Source organism: Bufo bufo, chromosome 1 (genome assembly GCF_905171765.1).
Source record: "Bufo bufo chromosome 1, aBufBuf1.1, whole genome shotgun sequence".
Lineage (NCBI taxonomy): Eukaryota > Metazoa > Chordata > Amphibia > Anura > Bufonidae > Bufo > Bufo bufo.
Genome location: NC_053389.1, coordinates 828,284,048 through 828,298,110, shown reverse-complemented (window position 1 = coordinate 828,298,110; position 14,063 = coordinate 828,284,048). Strand labels below are relative to the sequence as shown.

The window sequence follows — 14,063 nt, the reverse complement described above, 5'->3', positions numbered from 1 at the left end:
TTCTTGTTACCTTGCCTTACAAAAAGTGTAATACAGAGCAACCAAAAATCATATGTACCCTAAACTAGTACCAACAATACTGCCACCCTATCCTGTAGTTTCTAAAATGGGGCCACTTTTTTGGAGTTTCTACTCTAGGTGTGCATCAGGGGAGCTTCAAATGGGACATGGTGTCAAAAAAAACAGTCCAGCAAAACCTACCTTCCAAAAACTGTATGGCATTCCTTTCCTTCTGCGCCATGCCGTGTGCCCGTACAGCGGTTTACGACCACATATGGGGTGTTTCTGTAAACTACAGAATCTGGGCCACAAATATTGAGTTTGGTTTGGCTATTAACCCTTGCTTTGTAAGTGAAAAAAAATTATTAAAATGGAAAATCTGCCAAAAAAGTGAAATTTTGAAATTGTATCTCTATTTTCCATTAATTCTTGTGGAACACCTAAAGGGTTAACAAAGTTTTCAAAATCAGTTTTGAATACCTTGAGGGGTGCAGTTTATAGAATGGGGTAATTTTGGGTGGTTTCTATTATGTAAGCCTCGCAAAGTGACTTCAGACCTGAACTGGTCCCTAAAAATTGGGTTTTTGAAAATTTCTGAAACATTTCAAGATTTGCTTCTAAACTTCTAAGCCTTGTAACATCCCCAAAAAATTAAATGTCATTCCCAAAATGATCCAAACATGAAGTAGACATATGGGGAATGTAAAGTAATAACTATTTTTGGAGGTATTACTATGTTTTATAGAAGTAGAGAAATTGAAACTTGGAAATTTGCAATTTTTTACAAAGTTTTGGTAAATTTGGTATTTTTTTATAAATAAAAATGATTTTTTTTTTACTTCATTTTACCAGTGTCATGAATTACAATATGTGACGAAAAAACTATCTCAGAATGGCCTGGATAAGTCAAAGCATTTCAAAGTTATCACCACTTAAAGTGACACTGGTCAGATTTGCAAAAAATGGCGCGGTCTTTAAGGTGAAATAGGGCTGAGTCCTTAAGGGATTAAATAAGTCCAAAGTGAGGCAGTTTCTTTAGTGATAGGGACCCATCTGCGGAAGCCACCTTGACGCCTGGTAGATGGGCCCGACACGTATGTGCGCTAAGAGCTTCCATTATTCATGTATACTCATTTATAGTCGGTATTGTAGAACTTTTATCTAGAATGACCCCCATTTCTTAGCTTTATTGTTTGTATATATAATGGTGTGCAGCCATTTTGTTTTTTGCTAATATCTTGTTTATTCATTTTATTACTGTCTACATTATGCTCAATTAGTACTTGTCTATCAGATTTTCCTACTACTTCTCTTTGTTTATTAAGGAGGTCACAGGTGTATCCTTTGATTTCAAATTTATTTTGCAGTATATTTGCTTCCTGTTCAAAGTCCTCTTTTTTGCTACAATTTCTATATATGTGCATGAACTGACTTCTGGGTACATTTAATAGCCATTGTGGCAGATGACAAACAGGAGTCAATTAAGAGACGGTTTATATTTGATAGTTTGCGCAGAAACAATACTGTTTTTCATATCGCAATTATTTTAGTCGGTTGCGGTACCGACAGTTTCTTGCAGCACTATCAGTCCGCATCGCGAAATAGCGCCAGTGATCATAATTTTTAAAATCACAGAATCTAGCTATAAAAACAGTATGTTTTCTAAGGTCTCTTAATTTTGGTTATTAGACAAACATATTAAAATATTGTCATCATCTCTTGGCAGATAGTTTTTGCCAATGGAGTTGACAAACTCAGCATAAAACATCTATGAACACCATCTTACTGATAATTTATAGTGATGAGCGGGAGGTGCCATATTCGATTTTGACGAAATTCGCGCATATTCACTAGAATATTCGTCTCATATTTGTCGAAATCGAATTTGTCATTATTCTAGTTATCGCGATTAACTTAAGGCAACTTTCCTATTGGTTTGATATCTAGAATTAGCGAAGATGACGAATATGACAAATGTATTCGTCATATTCCTCAAAACGAAGATAACAAAGTATTCTCCATCTTCGTTTTAGCTCCTTATTCGTCAACTTCGCTAATTCTAGCAATCAAATAGGAAAGTTGACTAGAGACAGCTACGCTTTTAATTCGCTATGCGATAATATTACTTTGCTTTTTTCTTTAATAAATAAAATAATTATAATACTTGATAATTATTATAATTATTCTATTTATAAAAAAAAAGCAAAGTAATATAATCACATAGCGAATTAAAAACAGCTGTCTCTATAGTCAACTTTCCTATTTGATTGCTAGAATTAGCGAAGTTGACGAATTTGGAGCTAAAACGAAGATGGAGACAATTTTGTTATCTTCGTTTTGAGGAATATGACGAATACATTTGTCATATTCGTCATCTTCGCTAATTCTACCAAGCCAACCATAGTAAACCAGGTCTAAGTTGAAATCGCAATGCGATTACTTCAAGTTATATTAATCGCATTGCGATTTCAACTTAGAGCTATGTTTCTAATGGGTCAGCTTGCTAGAATTAACGAAGTTAACGAATATGGAATATAGCAGTGCTAAGTTGAAATCGCAATGCGATTATTATCATTTGAAGTAATCGCATTGCGATTTTAACTTAGCACTGCTATATTCCATATTCGTTAACTTCGTTAATTCTAGCAAGCTGACCCATTAAAAACCCAGCTCTAAGTTGAAATCGCAATGCGATTACTTTAAGTTATATTAATCGCATTGCAATTTCCACTTAATTCTCACATCCGACAGTACATTCTAGTATGGAGGCGTTCCCATGGTGATGGGGACGCTCCATGAGCACGGAAGTCGGCAGAAGCGGCAACGGGCACTGACTGGAGCAGCCAGGAAGCCAGGAATCCTCAGAACAGGTAAGAACTATTTTTGGGAAGTGGGAAAGAATAAAATATAACAATAAAAAAATTAAATAAATAATATTCAAAATAACGAGTTTATAGCGCTATATTCGAAATATTCACAAATTAGAGAAGTGCTGATATTCGCTAAAAAAAAATCGCTATTCGAATATTCGCGCTCAACACTAATAATTTACCAGACCACACATTTATGAGATGTTTCTTGTATGACTTCCCTAATATCTTTATTCCTCAGGCTGTATATAATGGGGTTAATCAAAGGAGTAAAGACAGTATATAGCAGGGATAGGATTTTGCTCATGGAGAGGGTTAAGTCTTTTGTTGGAACAACATAAACACTGAATATAGTGCAGTAGAAGATGGAGACCACAATGAGGTGGGAGCTACAGGTGGAGAAGGCTTTCTGTCTACCATTACTGGATGGGATCCTTAAGACTGCTAAAATAATAGACATATAAGACACTACAATGATTGTGGTTGGAATGAAGATGCCTGGAATGCTAACAAAAAAAATTGCCAAGTGGATCATGAAGGTGTCAGAACAGGCAAGTTCTAATAAAGGAACAATGTCACAGAATAAATGGTCAATAATATTTGGTCCACAAAAAAATAACTTTGCCATATTTATGATGTAAATCAAAACGATAGAAAATCCAAACAACCAACAGAGTATAGACAATATTACACAATATTCACTTGTCATGATAGAGGAATAGCGGAGGGGATTACAGATGGCCACATATCTGTCATAAGACATCAAAGTGAGAAGAAAACACTCTAATGCTTCAGGGGCGCATATAAAATACAACTGAGTGATGCAGTCAATAAAAGTAATGGTCGCCCCATTATTCAGTAAGATGCGGAGCAGGTTGGGGACAATATCTGTGATCACTAAGATGTCACTGATGGCCAGTTGTGAGATGAAGAAGTACATTGGAGTGTGAAGTTTCTTGCTGGCGGACACCAGGGTGATGATCAGGAGATTCCCACATATTGTCCCACAATAAATCAGAAAGGAAAAACAGAAGAGGAAAATTCTTAAACATTGGTTTCCTTGAAATCCTGAAAGGAAAAACTCAGAGACCGTCTGATTCTTCTCCTGCAGATAAAAAAAGTTATAAAAAAAAAATGCAACAAGCAATGCAATAACAATATAGCATTTATGTTTTAGAAATAAATACTATACATTAGAGCATTTTACTAAATCTACTGTTACATATATTCTATTTTTTTCTCTCTCTTTTTAATTCCCCTCCTTCTGGGTATTTCTATTAACCAAGACACATTATATCATACGGTTGTATGTTTGTGAAAAGCTAACTAAAAAGAACGAGAAAGCTAGAAAGCAATTACTCCTTTTTATAAAGGTAATTTACAGAAATTACATATTTTTAAGTATTTTTGTATATCCATTGTTGGCTAGAGAAATATAATAATAACCTAACATAGCCAAGGACATTATGAAGAGTTGATTAGAACTCTGGATGATCAGACTTTCTCTTTTAAAGTCAAAATTCTAACTAGACAATAACAACAACAAACTTGACACTTGGAGAAATCTTCCTTATTATTTTGTAGAGATTGACTGACAATACTTACATTAGACATTTCTTTGTTCTTGATGGTCATTTTTAAAAATATGCATTCCTTATTTAAATCTCAGCACATCAATATTAACCATAATGGCTTAATGCTCGATATTTATACACAAAACAGAAAGCTCAGAGCCAGGTAATACGTGTCTTGCCATTGTCTCCAGAGTCTTCTCTCTTTAAGTCAATTGAGGAACATAAATATAAGGCAATTAATTAAAAGCTTATTTTTAACAATATCCAAATCAAATAATTAATTTCACAAGGGATATAGATATTGTGCTGTTATGAATGATAAATTAAAGGGAAACTTGGTATTTGAGCATCGTATTGATACTTTTTTTTTCTCTTTTATTTTTATTTTATTTTATCTTAACCATTTTTTCTACTTTACCCGCTGTTTTAATGTGAATTCTGAGACTCAGGAAAAATAGACTTTAAGTGGTTGTGCAGCCTGTTTGTATTGATGACCTCTCCTTAATATCTGAACGGTAGAGATTCAACACCTGACACCCTCGCCGACTAGCTGCTTAAAAAGGAAGGGCTGCTCCATGTGAGTGCCTCTTCCTGTTCATTATGCTGCCCATCGTCACAGAAATGCAGTGTAATCACAAGTACTTGCTACATTCACTTCAGTATGCCACCGCTGAAAAGGAAGATGACATAGCATAATGAAGAGAAAGAAACGCTCGCACAGAGCGATACTTCCTGAGGAGAAATCATCAATATAAACAGGCTGCACAACTCCTTTAACACGACTTAGATGCATAAAAGCCAGTAATCATCAGACTGCTTGATGTCAACGATTTTCCTGTCACTGCATAAGCAGGCAAGCATACAGATGGCCATTTTGGCCAGTGTGCCCCAGGAACCAGTTCTTTCTAGCTCCACCACCCACCGAGATTATTGGCCGCTGTCACCATCATCATTGATCTCTTGCTCCTCCACCTCCTCCTCCTCTTGCAGTGGCAGTTCCTCATCTTCATCCTCCTCCTCCATGGCAGATTCCCTTTGTTTGTCCCCAACAGCTGTAGGGTGGACAGAAAGATATGTCAGCTGCTCTTCTTCTGCTTTGGTCCCATGCTGCATGAATGTCAGCATCTGTTCTAAATAAATATGAGAGGGAGGACATCGTTCATGCCACAGTTGTCCTTGCTTAAAAACTTTGTGGCCTTGTCGAAGGGCTTCAACACTCGGTAGGCATCTCGGATGGGCTGCCACTGCCTGACCTTGTAGCAACTCATGCCCACTGCTGCTGAGACTGTCTGGGTCAAGACGAAATTGTTCATGGCTTTCTGCTGCTCATTCAGATGATCGAGCATGTGCAATGTTGAATTCCAGTGAGTTGGCATGTCACAGATTAAGTGGTGTAGCAGCAGGCCAGTCTGTTACTGCAGGTCCAAGAGAACGTTCCTTACCATTTAAGACACTGTACGTATTTAGAAAGCACTGCACCACTAGGTTGATGACGTGCACCATGCAGGAAGCATGTGTTATTTGACCAGGTTCAGGGCGGCCAGGATGTTCTGCCCATTGTCGCTGACCATGTTTTCCAGTTGGAGTCAGCGGGATGCTGCCTCGGCGCTGCAGGAAAAAACATTGACCCAGTGGGCTGTGAAAGAAATATACTGTCCCTGCCAGTAAGAGCTGCTCCTGGTGTCCACCGTGGCATGAACCACACAACGAGAATCACAGGGAGCTGCTCACATTGTCTTCTATGTGAGAGTATAAGACAGGGAAGGCTTTTTGCGAGAAATAATGCCGGCTACGAATCTTCCAGCGAGGCTGAGCGCACGATAGTTATAGCTTTAAGAAGGCTGGGAGTGAAAATGAAAAAATTGAACATTTTCCAATCATTGAATCACAAGAAAATAAAATTCCAACCATGTGGAAAAATAAGTGAAATTAAACATATGCTTAAGGGCCAGACTTGACGCAGAGTTTCTCATTATCACTCACAGTTAGGCCTTAGGCCTCATGCACATGACCGTTGTGTGCATCCGTGGCCGTTGTGCTGTTTTCCGTTTTTTTTTCGCTGACCTATTGACTTTCAATGGGTCAGTGGAAAAATCGGAAAATGCACCGTTTTGCAGCCGCATCCGTGATCCGTGTTTCCTGTTTGAGGGATGGACATCCAGGGCACGAAGCTCCCGTTCCACCACATCCCAAAGATGCTCTATTGGGTTGAGATCTGGTGACTGTGGGGGCCATTTTAGTACAGTGAACTCATTGTCATGTTCAAGAAACCAATTTGAAATGATTTGAGCTTTGTGACATGGTGCATTATCCTGCTGGAAGTAGCCATCAGAGGATGGATACATGTTCTCATTCTGTTTACGCCAAATTCTGACATTTTTCCAGTCTTCAACAGTCCAATTTTGGTGAGCTTGTGCAAATTGTAGCCTCTTTTTCCTATTTGTAGTGGAGATGAGTGGTACCCGGTGGGGTCTTCTGCTGTTGTAGCCCATCCGCCTCAAGGTTGTGCGTGTTGTGGCTTCACAAATGCTTTGCTGCATACCTTGGTTGTAACGAGTGGTTATTTCAGTCAACGTTGCTCTTCTATCAGCTTGAATCAGTCGGCCCATTCTCCTCTGACCTCTAGCATCCACAAGGAATTTTTGCCCACAGGACTGCCGCATACTGGATGTTTTTCCCTTTTCACACCATTCTTTGTAAACCCTAGAAATGGTTGTGCGTGAAAATCCCAGTAACTGAGCAGATTGTGAAATACTCAGAGCGGCCCGTCTGGCACCAACAACCATGCCACGCTCAAAATTGCTTAAATCGCCTTTCTTTCCCATTCTGACATTCAGTTTGGAGTTCAGGAGATTGTCTTGACCAGGACCACACCCCTAAATGCATTGAAGCAACTGCCATGTGATTGGTTGACTAGATAATTGCATTAATGAGAAATAGAACAGGTGTTCCTAATAATTCTTTAGGTGAGTGTATTTCCTGTTAGCTTGCACTACATTTACAAGGCTCTGTGGAAAGTCTTAATAATTACCGAGAGACTTTTGGGACTTTAAATAAGTAGCTGGTAATTTTCCACAGCTGTCATAGGGTTTTGGAGGGAAAAAGCTAGACGTCGTTTACCACCAAAACCAGACAGATTGACCTTCTGAATGATTGGTTTAGCTCTGTTGTTATGTCTGGAAACTTAATTTTGTCTGGAAGAATTGCTGTCATTGTCATTTAGTAGCATTGAAGCTCTAATGTAAGTTCATGAGAGACAGAAAATGTCACAATGTTTCTGTCTGTCCTGAGCTTCTCAATTCCTCCCCTCCCACTAGAAGGGTCCAGTCTTCCTAGAAATTGTATATAAGGGGAGCAGTCAGAGCCCCTAGTGTTCTGCAGTTAAGGACCAGTGCTTGGAGGGGAGACTCATGCCAGTCTACATGAGTGACCAGAAGAAGACGCTGAGAGGGGGATGATGAGCCACAGACCATGGGTCTGAAACCCTTTGATCAAGGAGCAACCCGGATTACCAGCCTTGTGAAAGAGGGACAGCTAGATTAGGCCTTTCCTCAGCAGAAAACCCTTCTTCTGCCAGGGTGGACACTGGAGAAGCCAGACCAATGCTTTACCTGTATTGTGTTGCACCTGAATTCCTCCAATAAAATACCACACTGGTTTCTGCAGTCCCTGACTCTCTGAACTTTTTTCCAATTGGGGTGCACCACGCCTTACCATCCCTTCCAGAGAGCAGCAACATGTGGTGACACCTCGTCAGTCTCCAGGGAACTCAGAGTAGCGTTGGGGCCACCCCAAACCCAGCTACTGCACATGTACAAAACAAAAGACATCACAACGTAACTGGCTAATATACAACTGAAACACTAGGGGTGAGGACCCTGCTAGCAAGAGCTTACAATCTATGAGGAATTTGGGGTGACACAAAAGGGAGTGGATTGTAATATGTAGTAGTCAAAACATTATTGTACTGAAAGCAGTGGTGTATGCCAATCTGCTTCGGGTGTGGGACTGTTAAAAGAAGCAGATTGGCATACACCACTGCTTTCAGTACACTAATGTTTTGACTACTACATATCACAATGGGGGACAGAGCAGGACAGTTGCCCTGCAAACATTTGTGGATAGGTAAACGACTTAAAATAACATAGAATAGAAAAAAAATAAAAATAATAATCTTAAACTAGAAGGCGGAGGTCAAAGTGGAGTAGGAGGTTAGGCGGTGGACGTGGGGGTGTAAGTCGAAGCGGCGGTGGAGGAGGTAGCCACACTTTTTTTTTTATAAATTTGGGAAGACCCCAAAACATTGGGAAATAGAAAAGAAAATGCAAAGAGAAAGTGCGTTGGAGAATAGCAATGGCTGGGTGCTGCCGGTTTACTATTCTCTACTCAGCACAATGTACGGACAAGTCCTGTGGGATCCATGCCTGATTCATTTTAATGAACGCAAACTTGTCCACGTTGGCTGTGGACAGGCGGCTGCGCTTGTCTGTGATTATCCCCCCTGCCATGCTAAACACACGTTCAGACAATGCACTTGCTGCAGGGCAGGCCAGCAGCTCCAATGCGTAAAGGGAAAGCTCAGGCCATGTGCCCAATTTGGAGACCCAGGAGTTGAATGGGGCAGACCTATCAGTCAATACGTGTAGGCGTGTGCACACGTACTGTTCCACCATGTTGCTGAAATGCTGCCTCCTGCTAAGACGTGCCGTATCAGCTGGTGGTGCTGTATATTGTGGCGGGCTGACAAAGCTTTTCCACATTTCGGCCATGCTAACCCTCCCTTCTGAGGTGCTGGCGCTGACATAGCTGTGTTGGAGTCTTCTTCCTCCTTCTCCTCTGCCTTCGCCTTCTGCTTCCACTGAGCCCCCGCTGTCAGGTGTGAATGCTATCAGCAGCGCGTCTACCAGCGTGCTCTTGTACTTGTGCATCTTCCGATCAAGCTCCAGTGACGGAATTAAGGACAGCATGTTGTCCTTGTAGCAGGGATCCAGGGGGGGGGGGGAGTAGGAAGGAAAGCACATTGTCCTGAGCATTTTGGGGGGCATTAGGGGTTGGAGGGGCTTGTAGAGGACTCGGGGGGGGGGGGGGGCTCATAGAGGACAGTGTACTTTCCTCCTACTCTTCCCCCCCCCGGGCATTTGGGGGGCATTAGGGGTTGGATAACCCCTCTAACTCCTTGCTGCTGATGCTGAGTGTGCACATAGCCACCAATCATATTCCCCCAACCCACCCACCAACACATCAGTCACCTTTTGTGCACACTCAGCATCAGCAGCAAGGAGTTAAAGGGGTTTGGGCAGTGGAACCGTTTGGGGTAAGAGAAGCTATGACAAAATGGCGCTGGTAGCAAAGGGGTTAAGATGTGGGGGGATGGCCTACGTCTGTCTTTAGCACAGTGGACAGAGGCAGGAGGAGCGATGTCTATGCGGGCTCCTGCCCTGCACTCGTTTAGCTGTGCTCGCATATATATTAAGCCCTGTGTCCACTGTCCTGTGCCCACTCTGCTAAAACCTGACATAGCCCATCTATGCCCGGCTTTTCCAAAGCAGACAGGCAGGAGCAGTGAGGTGACCATCACCATGCCCACAGTGTTCCTATGTCTTGACGCAGCTGCATCAGGAAGTTCTTTGCGGGGCAAGAGAAAAAAGAAGGAAGAGGAGGCAGAGACGCCAGCATGGAGTCCGTGGGAGAGGCACAGGAAGGCACACTAAGGACACAGGTAACACTACCACATAATCTACACTAGTGTTATCTGTGATTTTACATAGGACTGCAGGTAACACTACCACATTATCAGCACTAGTGTTATCTGTGGTTTTACATAGGACTGCAGGTAACACTACTACATTTCCGGTAATCAGAGAGCCATCACTGTGTTATTTGTGGTGTTACATAGGACTACAGGTGACTTCTACTACATTATCTGTACTCAGAGAGTTATCACTGTGTTATTTGTAATGTTACATAGGACTGCAGATAAAACTTGTATGGAATATCCACAGGAGTCCCATAGATTCAGACACCACAGGGCTTTGTTCCTACGGCATTCCCTTTGTCGCAAAACTGACCTGTGCCCTTCATTCTCTGGGTCAGTACGAATACGTACGAACGTATGTATACATTTCTTTATTGGCAAATGTGGGTGTGGCAGAGGACGAGCCAGGACAGGAGGCGAGATGGGACAGGGGTGGGTAGCGGGCGGGGTTAGGGGCCAAGTTCAGATTCTTGCTATGAGGACCAGTGATTTTTATGTACGCCCCTGGTGGAAATGACCCCTCTTCCTCCTCCTCCCCCTGTGCCACCTCCTCTTCCATCATCGCCCAAAGTGTTTTTTCAAGAAGACATAGAAGTGGGATAGTAACACTGATGACTGCCTTATCGGCACTGGCCATGTTGGTGAAGTACTTGAAACAGTGCAACACGGCCCGCATGGAGGCCTACTAGTTGGTGGTGTAGGGGTGCTGTTCCGCAGAGCGACTCACCCGTGCGTGCTGCAGCTGAAACTCCACTATCTCCTGCTGCTGCTCGCACAGTCTGGCCAGCATGTGCAAGGTGGAGTTCCACCTTGTGTGTACATCGCATATGAGGCGGTGGGCGGGAAGGCCGAAGTTACGCTGCATCGCTGACAGGCGAGCAGCAGCAGGGTGAGAACGCCGAAAGCTCGCACAGACGGCCCGCACTTTCTGCAGCAGCTCTGACATATTTGGGTAATTTTTCAGGAACCTCTGCACCACAAAATTCAGCACATGCGCCAGGCAAGGGATGTGCGTCAAACCAGCCAGCCCCAGAGCTTCTACGAGATTTCACCAGTTATAGCACACCACCAGGCCAGGCTTCAGGCTCAGCGGCACCAACCACTCATCGGTCTGTTGCTCAAGGCCCGTCCACAGCCCGTGCGCGGTGTGGGTTTTTCCCCCAAACAGATGAGTTTCAAACAACCTGCTGTTGTTTGCCCCTGCGTGCTCTTGTACTTGTGCATCTTCCGATCAAGCTCCAGTGACGGAATTAAGGACAGCATGTTGTCCTTGTAGCAGGGATCCAGGGGGGGGGGGGGGGGGGAGTAGGAAGGAAAGCACATTGTCCTGAGCATTTTGGGGGGCATTAGGGGTTGGAGGGGCTTGTAGAGGACTCGGGGGGGGGGGGGGGGGGGCTCATAGAGGACAGTGTACTTTCCTCCTACTCTTCCCCCCCCCCCGGGCATTTGGGGGGCATTAGGGGTTGGATAACCCCTCTAACTCCTTGCTGCTGATGCTGAGTGTGCACATAGCCACCAATCATATTCCCCCAACCCACCCACCAACACATCAGTCACCTTTTGTGCACACTCAGCATCAGCAGCAAGGAGTTAAAGGGGTTTGGGCAGTGGAACCGTTTGGGGTAAGAGAAGCTATGACAAAATGGCGCTGGTAGCAAAGGGGTTAAGATGTGGGGGGATGGCCTACGTCTGTCTTTAGCACAGTGGACAGAGGCAGGAGGAGCGATGTCTATGCGGGCTCCTGCCCTGCACTCGTTTAGCTGTGCTCGCATATATATTAAGCCCTGTGTCCACTGTCCTGTGCCCACTCTGCTAAAACCTGACATAGCCCATCTATGCCCGGCTTTTCCAAAGCAGACAGGCAGGAGCAGTGAGGTGACCATCACCATGCCCACAGTGTTCCTATGTCTTGACGCAGCTGCATCAGGAAGTTCTTTGCGGGGCAAGAGAAAAAAGAAGGAAGAGGAGGCAGAGACGCCAGCATGGAGTCCGTGGGAGAGGCACAGGAAGGCACACTAAGGACACAGGTAACACTACCACATAATCTACACTAGTGTTATCTGTGATTTTACATAGGACTGCAGGTAACACTACCACATTATCAGCACTAGTGTTATCTGTGGTTTTACATAGGACTGCAGGTAACACTACTACATTTCCGGTAATCAGAGAGCCATCACTGTGTTATTTGTGGTGTTACATAGGACTACAGGTGACTTCTACTACATTATCTGTACTCAGAGAGTTATCACTGTGTTATTTGTAATGTTACATAGGACTGCAGATAAAACTTGTATGGAATATCCACAGGAGTCCCATAGATTCAGACACCACAGGGCTTTGTTCCTACGGCATTCCCTTTGTCGCAAAACTGACCTGTGCCCTTCATTCTCTGGGTCAGTACGAATACGTACGAACGTATGTATACATTTCTTTATTGGCAAATGTGGGTGTGGCAGAGGACGAGCCAGGACAGGAGGCGAGATGGGACAGGGGTGGGTAGCGGGCGGGGTTAGGGGCCAAGTTCAGATTCTTGCTATGAGGACCAGTGATTTTTATGTACGCCCCTGGTGGAAATGACCCCTCTTCCTCCTCCTCCCCCTGTGCCACCTCCTCTTCCATCATCGCCCAAAGTGTTTTTTCAAGAAGACATAGAAGTGGGATAGTAACACTGATGACTGCCTTATCGGCACTGGCCATGTTGGTGAAGTACTTGAAACAGTGCAACACGGCCCGCATGGAGGCCTACTAGTTGGTGGTGTAGGGGTGCTGTTCCGCAGAGCGACTCACCCGTGCGTGCTGCAGCTGAAACTCCACTATCTCCTGCTGCTGCTCGCACAGTCTGGCCAGCATGTGCAAGGTGGAGTTCCACCTTGTGGGCACGTCGCATATGAGGCGGTGAGCGGGAAGGCCGAAGTTACGCTGCATCGCTGACAGGCGAGCAGCAGCAGGGTGAGAACGCCGAAAGCTCGCACAGACGGCCCGCACTTTCTGCAGCAGCTCTGACATATTTGGGTAATTTTTCAGGAACCTCTGCACCACAAAATTCAGCACATGCGCCAGGCAAGGGATGTGCGTCAAACCAGCCAGCCCCAGAGCTTCTACGAGATTTCACCAGTTATCGCACACCACCAGGCCAGGCTTCAGGCTCAGCGGCACCAACCACTCATCGGTCTGTTGCTCAAGGCCCGTCCACAGCCCGTGCGCGGTGTGGGTTTTTCCCCCAAACAGATGAGTTTCAAACAACCTGCTGTTGTTTGCCCCTGGCTGTGCTGAAGTTGGTGGTGAAGGGGTTACGCTGACCGGATGAGGAGGCAGTAGAGGAGGAAGCCAAGTAGGAGGAGGAGGCAACGAGAAATGTTCTGCAATCCTTTGTGGCAGTAGGACATGCGCCAAAATGCTATACGCCTCAGGCCCAGCCACCACTGCATTTACCCAGTGTGCTGTTAGGGAGATATAACGGCCCTGACCGTGCTTACTGGTCCACGTAGTTAGGTGCACCTTGCCACAGATGGCGTTGCGCAATGCACACCTGATTTTGTCCGCCACTTGGTTGTGCAGGGCAAGGATGGCTCGCCTGGAAAAGTAGTGGTGGCTGGTAACCACGTACTGTGGGACAGCTACCGCCATAAGGCCAGGAATTTTGAAATGCTGGCTTTCACGGCCAGGGATCACGGATGTTTGGAGGATGGACAGCTGAACGCTTCCATGGGACACTGTGGACATGCTGGGTGACGGTGGTGGTGGTGTTTCTGCCACATCCTCTGTTTGCAGGATGGCAGGTGCCACTGTAACTCCAGAGGGGGAGGAAGAGACTGAGACTGCAGCAGAAAAGGGAGCAAGAGGAGCCTGAGAACTTTTGTG

The 14,063-nt window shown here is 44.4% G+C and overlaps 1 protein-coding gene across 1 annotated transcript; it reads right to left on the bottom strand.

Moving 5' to 3' along the window:
* Nucleotides 1-3,048: 3,048 nt before the first annotated feature.
* LOC120989902 (olfactory receptor 6N1-like) lies at nucleotides 3,049-4,505 on the bottom strand. The gene is made up of 2 exons (XM_040418339.1): nucleotides 4,476-4,505; nucleotides 3,049-3,975 (listed from the first exon to the last, which is right to left on the bottom strand). The coding sequence occupies exons 1-2, from the start codon at nucleotides 4,503-4,505 to the stop codon at nucleotides 3,049-3,051; spliced, it is 957 nt and encodes a 318-aa protein (XP_040274273.1).
* Between the last annotated feature and the right edge of the window lie 9,558 nt (nucleotides 4,506-14,063).